Source organism: Pristiophorus japonicus, chromosome 6 (assembly GCF_044704955.1).
Source record: "Pristiophorus japonicus isolate sPriJap1 chromosome 6, sPriJap1.hap1, whole genome shotgun sequence".
Classification (NCBI taxonomy): domain Eukaryota; kingdom Metazoa; phylum Chordata; class Chondrichthyes; family Pristiophoridae; genus Pristiophorus; species Pristiophorus japonicus.
Window position 1 is genome coordinate 263,792,762 of NC_091982.1, and position 18,837 is coordinate 263,811,598.

Below are 18,837 nucleotides of genomic sequence, written 5' to 3' on the forward strand. Positions count from 1 at the left end.
ACCTGGTCGCAAATCTTAACCAGTTATAGCACATTTAGAACTACAGTGCCCTATGGAGTACTGGTTCATCTGTGTCTATCTTTTGTATAATCTTCAAATCCTTTCAAAGCAGGCCAACCTTGAAGGAGATACCTTTGATAATAATCTATTCTACATATCCACCACACTGTAGGAAAAGGGTTTTTAATTTCCAACTGTGGTGGTACCCGAAAGAACAGGTTAAGATGAGTCACACAAAAGATCAAGAAAGAAACTGTGGTCAAATTCAGAGCTAGAGCTCCATCCTTGAATCAGGGATGTCTGGGTTTGCCACATTTAGGCTCTGGGCCGTCTTAAAAGTTAAATCCTTTCAATCAACTGATTGAGTGGAGGCTCTTGGGCATCAGCTTGCCCATCATCAGACCTCGATTCCCCAGAGCACTCCAAAGAGTGAGAAATTTCCAAGGAAGGTCCTGAAAGCTGGATAGAGATGGTTGGACAGAAGCCCGGGTTGCAGAGCCAGGATCGGTGACGCTCACTGCACGCCTCCGAAAGAGGAATTAAAACCTCTAATCATAACATTATGCCACTGGGAAGCTAGAGTCTCAGAAGCACCGTCACCAACCTCTGAACTTGGAAGCACTGGGCACTCAGACATCAATTAGGAGTTGCATTGGAAGTGAGCATAAGTTACATCTGAAATGGTAAGAAGCAACTGAAATCTACAATAAATGGGAAATGAAGCTCTCAAACATTTTTAATTTTCACACATTGGCTGGGAGATGGGATAAATATGCATGTTGATTATGTTTTAGAATATATCAACATGTCTTCTCTTACCCAAAAAATGAAAAACAACTACTAGGAAACAGCTATAGAATGTCAAACAAATAAAATACTTTGGGAGGGAAAATTCCAAAGAACCATATTTGCTCTTTGCAGTGGTTTTTGAATGTTCAGCTTTTAACCTGAACTGTAAAACACATGTTGAACTATGGATTTTGAGAAAGTATTTAAGAAATGAATAAATCCCTAATTCAGTATGAAGTAGTCACATGAGTTTTACATTAATGTAGGGAAGAACACATGAAACTTGTCTTCTATCTGTGCCTAAAAACAAATCGTATTCTTGTATAATATCTTTGCAAAAGTACCATCAAATGAATGTTGAATTTTTGATGAGGTAACAGAGAGGTTGATGAGGGCAAATTGGTTGATGTGGTGTACATGGATTTCTAAAAGGCGTTTGCTAGGGTGCCACATAATAGGCTTGCCAGCAAGGTTGAGGCCCATGGAATAAAAGGGTCAGTGGCAGCATGGCTATGAAATTGTCTCAGTGACAGGAAACAGAGAGTAGTGGTGAACAGGTGATTTTCAGACTGGAGGAAGGTATACAGTGGTGTTTCCCAGGGTCAGTACTAGGACCACTGCTTTTCTTGATATATATTAATGACTTGGGTGTACAGGGCACAATTTCAAAATTTGCGGATGACACAAAACTTGGAATTATAGTAAACAGTGAGGAGGATAGTGATAGACTTCAAAAGAACATAGACAGGCTGGTGGAATGGGCGGACACGTGGCAGATGAAATTTAACGCAGAAAAGTGTGAAGTGATACATTTTGGTAGAAAGAATGAGGAGAGACAATATAAACTAAAGGATATAATTCTAAAGTGGGTGCATGAACAGAGAGACCTGGGGGTATTTGTGCACAAATCATTGAAGGTGGCAGGGCAGGTTGAGAAAGCGTTTAAAAAAGCTTATGGGATCCTGGGCTTCACAAATAGAGGCACAGAGTACAAAAACAAGGAAGTTATGATGAACCTTTATAAAACACTGGTTCGGCCACAACTGGAGTATTATGTCTAAGTCTGGACACAGCACTTTAGGAAGGATCTGAAGGCTTTAGAGAGGGTACAGAAAAGATTTACAAGAATGATTCCAGGGATGAGGGACTTCAGCTACGTGGATAGACTGGAGAAACTGGGGTTGTTCTCCTTAGAGCAGGGAAGATTGAGAGGAGATTTGATAGAGGTGTTCAAAATCATGAGGGGTCTGGACAGAGTAGATTGAGAGAAACTGTTCCCATTGGCGGAAGGGTCGAGAACCAGAGGACACAGATTTAAGGTGATTGCCAGAAGATCCAAAGGCGACATGAGGGAAAACTTTTTTACGCAGCGAGCGGTTATGATCTGAAATGCATTTCCTGAAAGGGTGGTGGAGGCAGGTTCAATAGTGGATAAGTACCTGAAGGAAAAAAAAAATGCAGGGCTACGGGGGAGTGGGACTAGTTAAATTGTTCTTGCAGTAAGCATGGGCTCGATGGGCCGAATGGCCTCCTATTGTGCCGTAATGATCCTATGAAGTGTAAGCTGTATTTTTGTTGCTTATTTCCTGAAAATTGAACACATACCATGGAGATTCAAGTCCATTCCCTAATATCATCATGGTGCCTGTGTGTGTGTGTGTGTGTGTAGGGGGGGTGGGGGAAGAGAGCGAGTGAAATTATGAGAGATAGATAATAAATTATGACATGTTAAAAGTTTTATCTCTGACGTATTGATTGCTTGTCTACAATCTATCTCACGCACAATGAGATAAAATCCCTACAAGGATTCACCTGATCTCCTGCACTAACTTTGGCAGAAGATCGGCGGAGTGCCCAGAGAAAAGCCATAAATGGCCTTTATGCTATTTCTCCTGGGTTTCTGCCAATCTTCTTGGAGAACCACTGCGGAGAAACACTGTGAAAATTCTACCCCAATGCATTGTAGCGACTAAAATAGACCTGTGTATACAAAAATCAGAAAATTACAGCACAGAAGGAAAGAGAGATATCCAGACTAATCCCACTTCCCAGCTCTTGGTCCGTAGCCTTGTAGGTTACGGCACTTCAAGTGCATAGTCAAATACTTTTTAAACGCGATAAAAGTTTCTTCCTCTACCACTCTTTCAGGAAGAGAGTTCCAGACACCCACCACTCTCTGGGTGAAAAAAGTTCTCCTCAACTCCCCTCTCAATCCTTCTACCAATGACTTTAAATGTTTGCCCCTTGGTTATTGACTTCTCCACTCAGGGAAACAGGTCCTTCCTATCCACTCTATCTATATAATTTTACACACCTCAATTATGTCTCCCCTCAGCCTCCTCTGATCCAAAGAAAACAACCCCAGCCTATCCAATCTTTCCTCATAGCTAAAATTCTCCAGTCCTGGTAACATCCTCGTAAATCTCCTCTGTACCCTCTCTCGTGCAATGACATATTTCCTGTAATGTGGTGACCAGAACTGTACGCAATACGCTAGCTGTGGCCTAAGTAGTGTTTTATACAGTTCAAGCATAACTTTCCTGCTCTTATATTCTATGCCTCAGCTAATGAAGGAAAATATCCTATATGCCTTCTCAACCATCTTATCTACCTACTCTGCTATCTTCAAGGATCTGTGTACATACACTCCAAAGTCCCTCTATCCCTCTACACTTCTCGGTGTCCTACCATTTATTGTGTATCCCCTTGCCTTGTTAGCCCTCACCAAATGCATTACCTCACATTTCTCTGGATTGAATTTCATTTCATAGAATCATAGAATGTTTACATTGTGCCAGTTCTCAACTAGTTCCACTCCCCTGCCCTTTCCCCGTAGCCCTGCAAATGTTTTTCCTTCAGATACCTATCCAATTTCCTTTTGAAAGATAAGATTGAGTCTGCCTTCACCACCCTTTCAGGCAGTGCATTCCAGATCTTAACAACTCGCTACGTAAAAAAGTTTTTTCTTGCGTCACCTTTGGTTCACCTTAAATCTGTGTTCTCTGCTTTTCAATCCTTCTGCCAACGGGAACAGTTTCCTTCTATCCACTTTGTCCAGACCCCTCAGGATTTGAACACCTCTATCAAATCTCCTCTCAATCTTCTCTGCTACAAGGAGAACAACCCAGCTTCTCCAGTCTAACATTTGAGCTTTAACAAGACCAATCTTCAGTGAGCTCCATCTTGCTAATGCACAACCTACTGAGAATCCCTACCTGTTCCATTTGTAAAGCTCACAAGGAAAGATGGAAATAAGCACATTTCATTTGGGAACTTTCAAAATGGTAACAACCCTCTTTCTCTTCAATATCTTCATTCTTACCTCTTTTGAAACTTGGTCTATAATTTCTGCTGTTTCTTGTGATACGTTCCAAGGATTCTTTTCATCCACCATCATTGCATCAAGTGTACCTTTCTCTAGTACAACATCAAAACTTTCATTTTCAAACTCGAGTGCCTTGGCATCCATAACCTTCCATTCCATACCTGAGCAGCAGGCATATTTGATAGCCATTTTTTCAATGCAGTTTGGTGAGAAATCAATGTTTGTGATCGATCTGTAACCGCTCATGAACATATCGTAACTCATGGAGCTATTTCCACATCCTAGAAAAAAGAGAAAAAGTTTCAAGACATTTATTAAAGTTGTGTCTACTGTCAATTGTGAACCTGGAAGTAAAACAGCAATCATAGTAACCCATGTTGTGTAGAGTCTATATATTACAGTGGATTTTTTATAATGAAATCTTAATTGCCATAATGATTGCACATTACCAACTTATAAAATGAAGAGAGTATCAACAACAAGTTTGGTTAAAGTTTTTGGTCAACTTTTGGATTGTCATTTTTATATGAAGCACAAAGTCAGTTTCAGGTCAGTTTCTCAGACACTAATGTGTGTTGCATACTGTTTTAAAAGAAGCAATGGTGAGAGTGTTCCAAGTAACTGAAGCAGAATAATTGTAAAGTTCATAGTTTAGAGTTTCAGTCAGCCAACGGAATTTCCATTGATCTATGGAAAGCATTTTATTGTATAGACATTGTAGCAATCTATGGTAACGGTTCTAGCTACACATCTTAAATAGTGCAAAGACCCATATAAGCACCAGATAACAGGATCTTCAACAAGTTCCAGACAAAGCTCCAAACACGGTTATGTATATAAAATAGAGTGTATTTAATAATAACTGTTCACAATGATACAAGTCAGTAATTACATTAGCAGTTTGACTTCTATTTCTTTTTCTTTATTTCTCTTTCCACAAAACCTTCTGAGTTTTACCTTGTAATGGGCAATGCAGAATTTTGGCCCCGATGTAATAATGAATCTTTTCTCATACTCAGGCAGTAAACTTGTTTGTGGAATCATAACATTGGCTTGCCCATGCAGGGTATGATGGAATTCACTCAGATAACTGATTTGTAACATATAATTGCAGGGCTTCTTGACGTGGTAGTACATACTGTCATTGTTCAGCACCAGAACCATGTTTCCCGTCTTCACACTGAGGACACCCCTCCACCGTGTTGTGTGGCTTCACCACCGTGCTAGATTGAGCTGCTAGATTAAATGGGATAGATTCAATACAGATCTAGCAGCTCAAAACTGGGCATCCATGAGGCGCTGAGGGCCATCACCAGCAGCAGAATTGTATTCCACCATAATCTGTAACCTCCTGGTCCGGCATATGTCTCACTCTACCATTACCATCAAGCCAGGGGACTAACCCTGGTTCAATGAGGAGTGCAAAATAGCATGCCAGGAGCAGTACCAGGTGTAGCCAAAAATGAGGTGCCAACCTGGGGAAGCTGCAACACAGGACTACGTGCATGCTAGGCAGCAGAAGCAGCATGCTATAAACAAAGCTAAGTGATCCTACAATCAAGTTCAAAGCTCTGCCATTCTGCCACACCCAGTCGTGATTGGTGGTGGACAATTACACAACTAACAGGAGAAGGAGGCTCCATGAATATCCCCATCCTCAATGATGGCGGAGCCCCACAGGCAAGTGCAAAAGACAAGGCTGTTCGCTGATGATTGCAGTGTTCAGTCAAATTCGCAACTCCTCAGAAAATGAAGCAGCCCATGCCCGCAAGCAGCAAGACATGGACGATATTTACATAGAAACATAGAAACATAGAAAATAGGTGCAGGAGTAGGCCATTCGGCCCTTCTAGCCTGTACCGCCATTCAATGAGTTCATGGCTGAACATTCAACTTCAGTACCCCATTCCTGCTTTCTCGCCATACACCTTGATCCCCCGAGTAGTAAGGACTTCATCTAACTCCTTTTTGAATATATTTAGTGAATTGGCCTCAACAACTTTCTGTGGTAGAGAATTCCACAGGTTCACCACTCTCTGGGTGAAGAAGTTCCTCCTCATCTCGGTCCTAAATGGCTTACCCCTTATCCTTAGACTGTGACCTCTGGTTCTGGACTTCCCCAACATTGGGAACATTCTTCCTGCATCTAACCTGTCTAACCCCGTCAGAATTTTAAATGTTTCTATGAGGTCCCCTCTCATTCTTCTGAACTCCAGTGAATACAAGCCCAGTTGATCCAGTCTTTCTTGATAGGTCAGTCCCGCCATCCCGGGAATCAGTCTGGTGAACCTTCGCTGCACTCCCTCAATAGCAAGAATGTCCTTCCTCAGGTTAGGAGACCAAAACTGTACACAATACTCCAGGTGTGGCCTCACCAATGCCCTGTACAACTGTAGCAACACCTCCCTGCCCCTGTACTCAAATCCCCTTGCTATGAAGGCCAACATGCCATTTGCTTTCTTAACCGCCTGCTGCACCTGCATGCCAACCTTCAATGACTGATGTACCATGACACCCAGGTCTCTTTGCACCTCCCCTTTTCCTAATCTGTCACCATTCAGATAATAGTCTGTCTCTCTGTTTTTACCACCAAAGTGGATAACCTCACATTTATCCACATTATACTTCATCTGCCATGCATTTGCCCACTCACCTAACCTATCCAAGTCGCTCTGCAGCCTCACTGCATCCTCCTCGCAGCTCACACTGCCACCCAACTTAGTGTCATCCGCAAATTTGGAGATACTACATTTAATCCCCTCGTCTAAATCATTAATGTACAGTGTAAACAGCTGGGGCCCCAGCACAGAACCTTGCGGTACCCCACTAGTCACTGCCTGCCATTCTGAAAAGTACCCATTTACTCCTACTCTTTGCTTCCTGTCTGACAACCAGTTCTCAATCCATGTCAGTACACTACCCCCAATCCCATGTGCTCTAACTTTGCACATCAATCTCTTGTGTGGGACCTTGTCGAACGCCTTCTGAAAGTCCAAATATACCACATCAACTGGTTCTCCCTTGTCCACTCTACTGGAAACATCCTCAAAAAATTCCAGAAGATTTGTCAAGCATGATTTCCCTTTCACAAATCCATGCTGACTTGGACCTATCATGTCACCTCTTTCCAAATGCACTGCTATGACATCCTTAATAATTGATTCCATCATTTTACCCACTACCGATGTCAGGCTGACCGGTCTATAATTCCCTGTTTTCTCTCTCCCTCCTTTTTTAAAAAGTGGGGTTACATTGGCTACCCTCCACTCTATAGGAACTGATCCAGAGTCAATGGAATGTTGGAAAATGACTGTCAATGCATCCACTATTTCCAAGGCCACCTCCTTAAGTACTCTGGGATGCAGTCCATCAGGCCCTGGGGATTTATCGGCCTTCAATCCCATCAATTTCCCCAACACAATTTCCCGGCTAATAAGGATTTCCCTCAGTTTCTCCCCCTTACTAGACCCCCCGACCCCTTTTATAACTGGAAGGTTGTTTGTGTCCTCCTTCGTGAATACCGAACCAAAGTACTTGTTCAATTGGTCCGCCATTTCTTTGTTCCCCGTTATGACTTCCCCTGATTCTGACTGCATGGGACCTACGTTTGTCTTTACTAACCTTTTTCTCTTTACATATCTATAGAAGCTTTTGCAATCCGTCTTAATGTTCCCTGCAAGCTTCTTCTCATACTCCATTTTCCCTGCCCTAATCAAACCCTTTGTCCTCCTCTGCTGAGTTCTAAATTTCTCCCAGTCCCCAGGTTCGCTGCTATTTCTGGCCAATTTGTATGCCACTTCCTTGGCTTTAATACTATCCCTGATTTCCCTTGATAGCCACGGTTGAGCCACCTTCCCTTTTTTATTTTTATGCCAGACAGGAATGTACAATTGTTGTAGTTCATCCATGCGGTCTCTAAATGTCTGCCATTGCCCATCCACAGTCAACCCCTTAAGTATCATTCGCCAATCCATCCCAGCCAATTCACGCCTCATACCTTCAAAGTTAGCCTTCTTTAAGTTCTGGACCATGGCCTCTGAATTAACTGTTTCATTCTCCATCCCAATGCAGAATTCCACCATATTATGGTCACTCTTCCCCAAGGGGTCTCGCACAACGAGATTGCTAATTAATCCTCTCTCATTACACAACACCCAGTCTAAGATGGCCTCCCCCCTAGTTGGTTCCTCAACATATTGGTCTAAAAAACCATCCCTTATGCACTCCAGGAAATCCTCCTCCACCGTATTGCTTCCAGTTTGGTTAGCCCAATCTATGTGCATATTAAAGTCACCCATTATAACTGCTGCACCTTTATTGCACGCACCCCTAATTTCATGTTTGATGCCCTCCCCAACATCACTACTACTGTTTGGCTTAGGCTTATCAATGGCAAGTTACATTTGCGTCACACAAGTGCCAGGCAATGACCATCTCCAACAAGCCAGAGTCTAACCACCTCCCCTTGATATTCAATGGCATTCCCATCTCCGAATCTCCCACCATCAACATCCTAGAGGTCATCATTGACCAGAAACTTAACTGAACCAGCCACATAAATACTGTGGCAACAAGAGCGGGTCAGAGGCTGGGTATTGTGTGGCGAGTATCTCACCTCCTGACTCCCCAAAGCCTGTCCACCATCTATAAAGGCACAAGGTAGGAGTGTGATGGAATACTCTCCAACGACACTCAAGAAGCTCGACACCATCCAGGAAAGAGCAACCTGCTTGATTGGCACGCCATCCACCACTTTCAACATTCACTCCCTCCACCACCGGTATACAGTGGCTGCAGTGTGTACCATCTATAAAGTGCACTGCAGCAACTTGCTACGGCTTCTTCGCCAGCACCTCCCAAACCCACGACCTCCACCACCTAGCAGGGTGGGAGCACCATTACCTGCAAGCTCAACTCCAAGTTGCACACGATCCTGACTTGGAAATATATTGCCGTTCCTTCATCGTCGCTGGGTCAAAATCCTGGAACTCTCTGCTTAACAGCACTGTGGGAGCACCTTCATGACAAGGGCTGCAGCGGTTCAAGAATGGCTCACCACTACTATCTCAAGGGCAATTAGGGACAGGCAATAAATGCCGGCCTTGCCAGCGACGCCCACATCCCAGAACAAATATAAAAGTTCATGAGCTAACCTGTCAACAGTTGGTAGCTCAGTTGGCAGCACCTTTGCCTTTGAGTCAGAAGGCTTGTGGGTTCAAGTCTCACTCCAGAGACTTGAGCACAAAAATCTAGGCTGACACTTCAGTGCAGTCCTGAGAGAGTGCTTCACTGTTGGAAGTGTTGTCTTTTGGACGAGACGTTGAACCAAGGCCCCCATCTGCTGCCTGAGCAGGATGTAAAAGATCCCATGGCACTATTTCAAAGAATAGCAGGGAAGATATCACCTGTGCCCTGGCTAATATTTATCTCTCTACTACTAACAGCAGATTATCTTGTCATGAACACATTGCTGTTTGTGGGAGCTTGCTGTACACACAAATTGGCTACTGCAATTCAACAGTGACTACACTTCAAAAAGTACTTAATTGGCTATAATGCACTTTGGGATGTCCGGTGGTCGTGAAAGGCACTATATGAATGCAAGTCTCTTTTTTTCTTCTGACTGGTCCAATCACCAGATCTTCATCTTGCAATTTGTTCAGCTATTTCTTACTCTGGATTGGAACTCATCCATATCTTTTTTGTATTCTGGAAACTCAGGTGTTTTAGGACATGCAAAAAAGACATGAATTAGAAACCACATGAAGGAGTCAAGCAGGCACTTATCTGCCATAAATAGGCCAACCTAAATATGGAGTGAACAATTTCTCCAACAAATGGAGAGAGAGCACGGAAGAGGTAAAGCAAGATTTTCAGATCAAAATCTGCAGATCTGTAGATGATGAGGCAAAGGCAATCTGTTCTCAATGGAGCAACAATGCCCAGAGAGTGAAACAGGCATGGAAGGCTAGCATACAGTAGGTCAAAATGGAATCATGTACAAGTGTCTAGAAGGATATCCTAAAGAAGACAAGAACATAAGGAATAGGAAGAGTAGGCCATATGGCCCATTGAGCCTGCTCCACCATTCAATAAGATCATGGCTGAACTTCTACCTCAACTCCACTTTCCCGCCTTATCCCCATACCCCTTGACTCCTTTAGTGTCCAAGAGTCTATTGATCTCAGTCTTGAATGTACTCATCGACTGAGCATCCATAGCTCTCTGGGGTAGAGAATTTGAAAGATTCACCACCCTCTGACTGAAGATATTTCTCCTCATTTCAGTTCTAAATAATCAACCCCTTACCCTGACACTATGGGCTAGATTTCCCACTTTCTTTGCATGCTTAACACCCACTTAAAGTCCATTTTACCGCTGAAATGACGTATATCGGCCATTTAGTCACAAAATGGAAACTGATGGGCATTTTTCGGAAACTTATCAGCGAGCGTTACTTTCTCCGTGTGCATAACGCCGGGAAAAATAATACCGCCGCCCACTTTTTTTGGGCGGAATCATCAGAATTGGCAAAATCAATGCCCATAACATCGTCCAATGTTTTCGACGGAATTAACGCCGAGATTTAATAATACCGACCGCCAATTTTTTTTTTGTCGTAAAGATCATATTTACCAAAACTAACGGCCAGGAGATCGGCCAGTGCCACTTTCACCACCTCGCACATGTCGCCCACAATATCGCTCGCCCAAAAAACCGCCCGGAAAAAGTGGAACTAACCGGAACTAATCACAGCATTATGGACGCCATGTTCTACATCACATGTCTCATCCTTTAAAAGGCTGCTGTGCTTCAACCTCGGGGGAGTTCGGATATATGCTGGAGGTCTTTGGAGGTGATGTGAACATCTGTACAAAAATCTTTACCATACGGGATTGGAATTCATTCATACGGGACATTCATTCTTTGTGACCAATCGGTGGAAAACAGAGAGCTATTGCAATGATGACCAATTACATTCTGCAGACTCAAGCTGGCCGAAGGTACATTATGTGCCCAATGTAAGACGTGCCAGACTGATGAGGAGGACCAGACCCCCCTGCAAGTATAGCGACAAGCGTTTTTACCTCGACTTGCCCGACACCACCTGCCTTCGGAGACTGCGCTTCCACAAAGGGGTTATCACTGAGGTATGCCAGCTCATAAGGGGAGATCTGCAGCCTGCCAGCTCCATCAGTTCTGCACTGTCCATCGAGGTCAAAGTCACCGCAGCACTGTCGTTCTACGCCTCGGGTTCTTTTCAGGCCCCACATTGCTGCATTAGACAGGTCACTGAAGCCCTGTACACACACAGGAGAGACTTGATCAGCTTCCCTATGACCAGGGAGGCACAGACTGAGAGGGCTCTAGGATTCTCCAGAATTGCAAACTTCTCCAAGGTGCAGGGAGCAATAGACTGTACGCACATCGCGATGCGGGCACCTTTTCAGTATGCAGAGGTTTTCAGGAACCGCAAGGGATTCTCTGAATGTCCAACTCATTGTCGACCATCAGCAAATTATACTGGCAGTGAATGCTAAACTTCCAGGCAGCATCCATGATGCTCACATTCTGCGTGAGAGCATTGTATCTGACTTGTTTAACAATCGGCCACAAGGTCAATACTGGATTCTTGTTGACAAAGGATATGGCCTTGCCACCTGGCTGATGACCCCGCTGCGTGACACCCACACCAAAGCCGAGAGGCGATATAACGAGAGCCCACAGAGCCACTCGCAATATCGTGAAGAAAACCACTGGAGTGCTTAAGCAGCGCTTTAGAGGTGAGCTCCAATACCAGATAGCTCAATTCATGGTGGTGTGCTCCATGCTGCACAACTTGGCTATCAGGAGAGGACAAGAATTACCTGAAGAGTCTGGCAGTCCACCTCACCAGAGAGAGGAAGAGGAGGAAAAGGAGGCAGGCGCTGACATCGGCCCAGACAATCAGGCTGACGTTAAAGCCATGCCCCCGCCCCCCCCTGTAGACCACATGAAAGGGCCTGTGGTGGCTGTAAGAGCCTTATATCAGGAGCTCATCAATGAGCACTTTGCCTGAAAGAACGTTGGTGTTATTTACAAAGCTGACACACTGCTGGGTGTGCAGGTCATACATCAATGGTGGGCATCACCTTGGTGAAAGTTAAAGTTTGTTGATTGAAGTTAAGTGTAATTATACCCTTTGATGTTAAGGAATCACCAGCGTGTAACGGTGCAGCTATCTGAGCCAATGCGCAACAAGGTTTTGTTAAATAAAAAACATTTAAACCGAACAATTGTCTGAAATCATCAGTATTTCTGTACAAACCAACCCTTCCCCCCCCCCCCCCCACCTCTGCCTCTTCCCCTCCTGACTCCAAGCCGCCTGGCCAAGGAGCTCCTCAGGCGATGCTTCATTGGGGGGGGGGGGAATGTTGCTCCTGGCTCTCATGCGTCGTTGGCAATGGGGGGGTGGCACCTTGGGGTGCAGTGCCGCACTCCGGGACCACTGGGAGCCCTCTGCCACCAGTGTTCCTGGCTATCAGCTCCAGGACCTCCACCATCCCTTCCATGTTATATATTATTTGTTGGACAGAAACTCGGTGCCAAATATGTCCTTGGCGCTTAGTAGGCTTTTTGCTGCTGGTGAATCTCCCTCGTGCCTCCCACAACAACCAGACAAGCACACATCACGGCCACACACGCTTTCAGTCCCTCTCAGCTCCCTCTCTCTCTGTCTCCTCTTCTGCGCATGTAATGATGACCCTTGACCTCCTGAATCGCTGGAATCGAGCGTTGCCATGCTGTTGCTAAGGACGGCGACACTTTACGGCAGAAGGTCAGAGAGATTTAACGCTACCGCCCATTTTCATATCGCTCGCGGTAATGCCCAATTTCAAAAATGGAGACTAGGAGCTTTGAGAATGGGCGAGAAGCTGGCGATCAGAAAATCCATTTTTACCGCCCACGTCGGAAATAACGCCCATTTTTGGGCGATCTGCACAAAAGTGTAAAATCTAGCCCTATGACCCCTAATTCTAGATTCTCCAGCCAGGGGAAAAGGCCTCTTAGCATCTACCTTGTCAAGCCCTCTAAGAATTGTATACATTTCAGTGAGATCACCTCTCAATTCTTCTGAACTCCAGAGAACATAGGCCCATTCTAATCAATCTCGCTTCACAGAACAGTCCTTTTATCCCAGGAATCAATCTAGTGAACATTTGTTGCAGCCCCTCTAAGGCAAGTATTTCCTTCCTTAGGTAAGAAGACCAAAACTGTATACAATACTCCAGGTGTGGTCTCACCAAAGCCTTATATAAATTTTAATCATTCATTCACGGGATGTGGGCATCACTGGCAAGGCCAGCATTTATTGCCCATTCCTAATTCCCATTGAGAAGGTGATGGTGAGCCACCTTCTTGAACCGCTGCAGTCCGTGTGGTGAAGGTGCTCCCACAGTGCTGTTAGGGAGGGGGGTTCCAGGATTTTCACCCAACGATGATGAAGGAACGGCGATATATTTCCAAGTCAGGATCGTGTCAGGAGAACTTGCAGGTGATGGTGTTCTCATGTGCCTGCTGCCCTTATCCTTCTAGGTGGTTGAGATTGTGGGTTTGGGAGGTGCTGTTGAAGAAGCCTTGGCAAGTTGTGCAGTACATGCTGAAGGAGCAGCATGGCAGCCTAGCCCAGCAGGCTGAGCGGGCCCCCAGCCTGCGAGCACCATCGGAGCAGGCCGGGGAGCGGAAGGAGCAGCATGGCGAAATACCACTCCAGGGAGCAGCACGTGTTGGAGCAGGAGAGCAACTGCAGTGAAGAGGGACATCACCAAGATCCAGGTTGCTGATTGGAGTGCGGGCAGGAGCGGCGAGGTCAGGGTGAAGAAGCGGCGAGAGATTGTAGAGGGATGTGATCGGGGCCTAGGAGAGGCGAGGGCCCAGGGGCAGCACGGGCCAGCCCACACTGCGATATGTGTCCACACTAGGTCCGTGCAGCAGAGCTGGTCTCCAGTCATCTTGGTTAATCCTTGCTACTGGACCAAGACCTAGCTCTGTCAAGCCCGTGTGGTGGCTGGTGTACAACAGTCACCACACGTTAAAAAAAATCCACGCACAGGCATCTTCCACCCTTCAACATGTAGTTAGGGATCTGGAATTTTAGGTCCTTCATTGAAACATCTGTGAACTTTTTGACGTGGAAGCAAGTCATCCTCTCTTCGAGGGACTGCCTATGATGATGATGACATACTTCAGCCATGGTGCATCGGTGGTGGAGGTAGTGAATGTTTAGTGTGGTGGATGGAGTGCCAATCAAGCGGAATGTTTTGTCTTGCATGGTGTTTAGCTTCTTGAGTGTTGTTGGAGCTGCATTCATCCAGGCAAGAGGAGAATATTCCATCACACTCCTGACTTGTGCCTTTTAGATGGTGGAAAGGCTATGGGGAGTCAGGAGATGAGTCACTCGCTCAGAATACCCAGCCTCTGACCTGCTCTTGTAGCCACAGTATTTATGTAGCTGGTCCAGATAGGTTTCTGGTCAATGGCAGCAAGACTTCCTTACTCTTATATTCCAAACCTCTTGTAATGAAGGCTAACATACTATCTGCATTCCTAATTGATTGCTGTATCTGCATGTTAACTTTCCATGATTCATGGACAAAGGATCCTTAAATCCCTCTGAATACCATTTTTCAAAAAATTCTGCTTTTCCATTCTTCCTATCAAAATGATAATTTCACATCTCCCCACATTATACTTCGTCTGCCACCATCTTGCCAAATTACTTAATTGGTTTATATCCCTTTGCTGCCTCCTCACCGCTTACTTTCCCACCTAGCTTTGTATCATCAACAAACTTGGATATATTACACTCATCTAAGTCACTGATATTGATTGTAAATAGCTGAAGCCAATGTTTGCCCTTCTTTCTTTTTTGGGTGCCCGGCCCTTTTAAAGGACTGCGTTCTTCTGTTTTCTGTCCATTAAACAATCGTTAATCCATGCTAATATATTACCCCCAATCCCTTGAGCTCTAATCTTGTGTAACACCTGATCAAATGCCCTCTGAAAATCCAAATATATTATATCCACTGGTTTGCCCTTATCTACTTTGCTAGTTACACCCTCAAAAATCTCGAATAGATTTGTCAAACACGATTTCCCTTTCATAAAATTGCATTGACTCTGTCTGATCACAGTGATTTTATAGAAGGTGACAAACTTAAAGAATGCCAATGTGAGAGAAATGCATAAACCAGCTCACCTTATGTGAAGAGCTGTGCAAGTCGAGGTAACCACTGATGACAATCAGACTTGCATGTAATCATTACAGTTTACTTGAGTGTCTTAGTCTACTTAATCCAAATTGATGCATTTACTGCAGATTACTGTAACATAAAGGGAATTACTATAACTTGTTCAGAGTCAGTGCAAAAGGATCAAACAAGGAGATGTGGCTAAAGTGGACTGTGAAAATAGATTAAAGTGTAAGATGGTTGATAAGCAGTGGCAGACATTTAAGGAGATATTTCAGAACTCTCAACAAAAATATATTCCAGTGAGAAGGAAAGACTTTAAGAGAAGGGAGAATCATCCATGGCTGTCTAAGTAAAGGATGGTATCAAGTTGAAAACAATGGCATAGAATGTTGCCAAGATTAGTGGGAGGCCAGAGGATTGGGAAACTTTAAAAAAACAGCAAAGGATGACTAAAAAAATAATAGAGCGAGAGAAGACGGATTATGAGAGTGAACTAGCATGAAATACAAAAACAGATAGTAAGAGCTTCTACAGTCATAGAAACATAGGGGTCAAGTTTCGGGCTGCGCCTAGAACAGTGCAGCCCCGACATGGACGCTGGTTTTTCGCGCCTAAAAGCAACAAAAATCTACCTCGTAATTCTCGGGCTCCCTGCAGGTCCCTCGGAGCTCGACGCTGCGCGCAGACAGCAGCGGGGGGGCGGAGCCACAGAGTCGCGCTGATTCTGCAAGTGGAGGGGGCGGGGCTAAGTCAAATGAGGGAACGTCGTGCCGGCAGCCCTGCGCCTGCGCGTTGGAGCGCGCACACGCGCAGTAGCCCAGAAACATTGGCACTCGGCCATTTTTAAAGGAACTTAAAGTAAAGTGCTGATTTGTCTCGTGGACCTCTGGAAAGGCTTGGGATTGAATTTTGGTGATTTTTTGGTGTCTGAAGGAGTGCTTTTAGCAGCACTGTTGAATAAATCACCTGCTGAAATCAGTGAGTGCTGCTTTTCACTGCTAAACATCCAGAACAGTGCTGCATAGGTGCATGCAAAATAAGGACTGTGTGTTTTGAAAAATAAGAGTGTCAATTCAATACAGCAATGGAACAACGTCCACCAAGAACAAAACTTTTCTTGCATTGAGGAAGTGGAGATATTAGTCAACGTCATTGAGCAGAGATGGCAGGAGCTGGATACCAGTAACAGAGGTCGCGTAAAAGTGCCACCCAAAGAAATGAAGAAACGGTGGAACCAAGTTGCAGAAGATTACTGCGCAGTGGTGCATACCATGTGATCTGGAAGCCAGTGTAAAAAGAAATGGCACGACCTTGGTCAAGTAGTTAGTGTAAGTAATATTTTCATTTTTTAATGTAATCGTAATTGTAATGTGACTATCTGTATGTCCCACCCTGCAGAAAGACGCACTCTGTAAAAAGTTATATTTTAATCTTTGCAGAAGAAATTGGCCCACAACAAAAGGGAAGCAACTCGATCAGGAGCAGGCATGCCCAATCTGCATCCACTGACACCCTTGGAACAGAGGGTAGCTGCTATGATGAGTCGGACATGGAGAAAAGCAATCAGTACAGCACAAGCTGGGCCCGCACGCGAGGAAGAGGGTAAGTCCTGAAAATGCATCGTGGCCCTTCAAATCAACCTGCTGCCTGGCCTGCTATGTGTGAGAGTACTCATGCCACCCATCCTGCCCCCTCCCTTGCTGTTAAGCATTTGACTGTTCTGATGTATTTTGTAGAACATGATAATGATGATGATGCTGATGCTGCTGTTGCCAACCCTGAGGATCCTGAAGATACAGAACAAGAACCAGTGCAACCAGAAGCGGACGATCCAGACTGGATGATGGCGGCGATGACTGAAATGTCTACGGGGAGGGCTTCCAAATTAATGTTTATGAGCCCTCATTAAGGGGCATCAGAGTTTCAACCCCTTGCATAGGTTCTGGTTCCACCTTCTATGGTTTTGATTCCGACGTTGCAGGTCCCAGTGGTGCTGGTGATATAATGGAGCAGTTTACACCCATTCACCCACCGTCCCAGCCCACGGCTCGCACTCGAGTGCTGTTGTCTGGAACACCTAGCACCCCACCGTCCCAGCCCGCGCCTCTCTCTCTAGTACTGCCGTCTGGAGCACTGAGCATCCCACCGTCCCAGCCCGCGCCCCTCTCTCTAGTACTGCCGTCTGGAGCACTGAGCACCCCACCGTCCCAGCCCGAGCCTCTCTCTCTAGTACTGCCGTCTGGAACACCGAGTGTCCCACCGTCCCAGCCCGCGCCTCCCCGTGTAGTGGTGCCGTTTGCAACACCGAGTGTCCCACCGTTCCAGCCCGCGCCTCCCCGTGTAGTGGTGCCACGAGGCAGACCCAGGCAGAGGAGGAGGAGATTGGAGACACGCTCTCCTGAGATGCAGCGTGCAACAGATGCAGCTCAGGTTGTGGCATTGGGTATGAGACCAATGAGCTTACCCGATCACTCATCGGTAGTGTCAGTGCAGTGAGTGAAGAGGTGACGGTCCTGACGGGAGAAATAGCAGTAATGACACGGGAACTTAGGGAGGGAATGTCCGAGGGAGTGCAATCGATGGCAGGCCGTCAGGGAGGGCATGCAAATTACGGCACAGGCCCTCACGGAGATAGCTGCTGCAATAAGGGCACATAGTCCGGCCAATCAAATGACACCCCCATGAGGAAGTGAACATTCACTGAGATGTGGATGAGAGATGGTTGCAGCCTTTCTTTGCTGCTTTTGTTCTTGTTCTTGATGTAGCTGTAGTAGCATTTTTCAAATTGAAATTGTTTTGTAAGTTTTGTAGCTTTACAACTTACAAGTGATCTTATGGTTTTTAAGTGATCTTATAGTGTAAATGCTCTCACATTTTTTTGTATCTTATTTAATTTTGCACCTAAAAAGTGATCCTGAAGTTTAAGTGTTCTTCAGAGTGTAAGATTTTTCACAATGAAACTGTTTTGTAAGTTTTGTAACTTTGCAACATATAAGTGATCTCAGGGTTTTCAAGTGATCTTATAGTGTAAATGCTCTCACATTCTGTAAATTATTTAATTTTGCATCTAAAAAGTGATCTTGAAGTTTAAGTGATCTTAAGAGTATAAGATTTTTCAAATTGAAATTGTTCTGTAACTTTACAAGTGATCTTAAAGTTTTTAAGTGATCTTCAAGAGTCATATTAAAAAGTATAGTTTGATACAACAAATATTTTATTAGAGTGACGTTAACTTTTCAATAAAATATTTTTTCATTAAAACTGAATCATCTTCCATTAACACAACACAACGTAGGAACAACTGCAAAGATTAAACATGTCCATGCACAACAGTGGTTGCAGAGCCCTCAGGCATCAGTAATTGAAGCGTTCACGGATGAGCTGCTGGCGCAAGGCTCGAGCAATCGTTAAAGGAGCGCGATGGACGGCCCTCCTCCGACCTCGTGCTCCGGCATCAGGCACTTGCATGTTTTCCTGATCATCGTCATC

The 18,837-nt window shown here is 44.9% G+C and overlaps 1 protein-coding gene across 1 annotated transcript in view; it reads right to left on the reverse strand.

Moving 5' to 3' along the window:
* The window catches only part of ece2a (endothelin converting enzyme 2a), a 395,995-nt gene that overhangs the window by 226,331 nt on the left and 150,827 nt on the right, over positions 1-18,837 (reverse strand). The window contains exon 2 of the mRNA XM_070882510.1: positions 4,112-4,395. Coding sequence (XP_070738611.1) covers positions 4,112-4,395 — 284 coding nt within the window. The remainder of the gene's footprint in view (positions 1-4,111; positions 4,396-18,837) is intronic.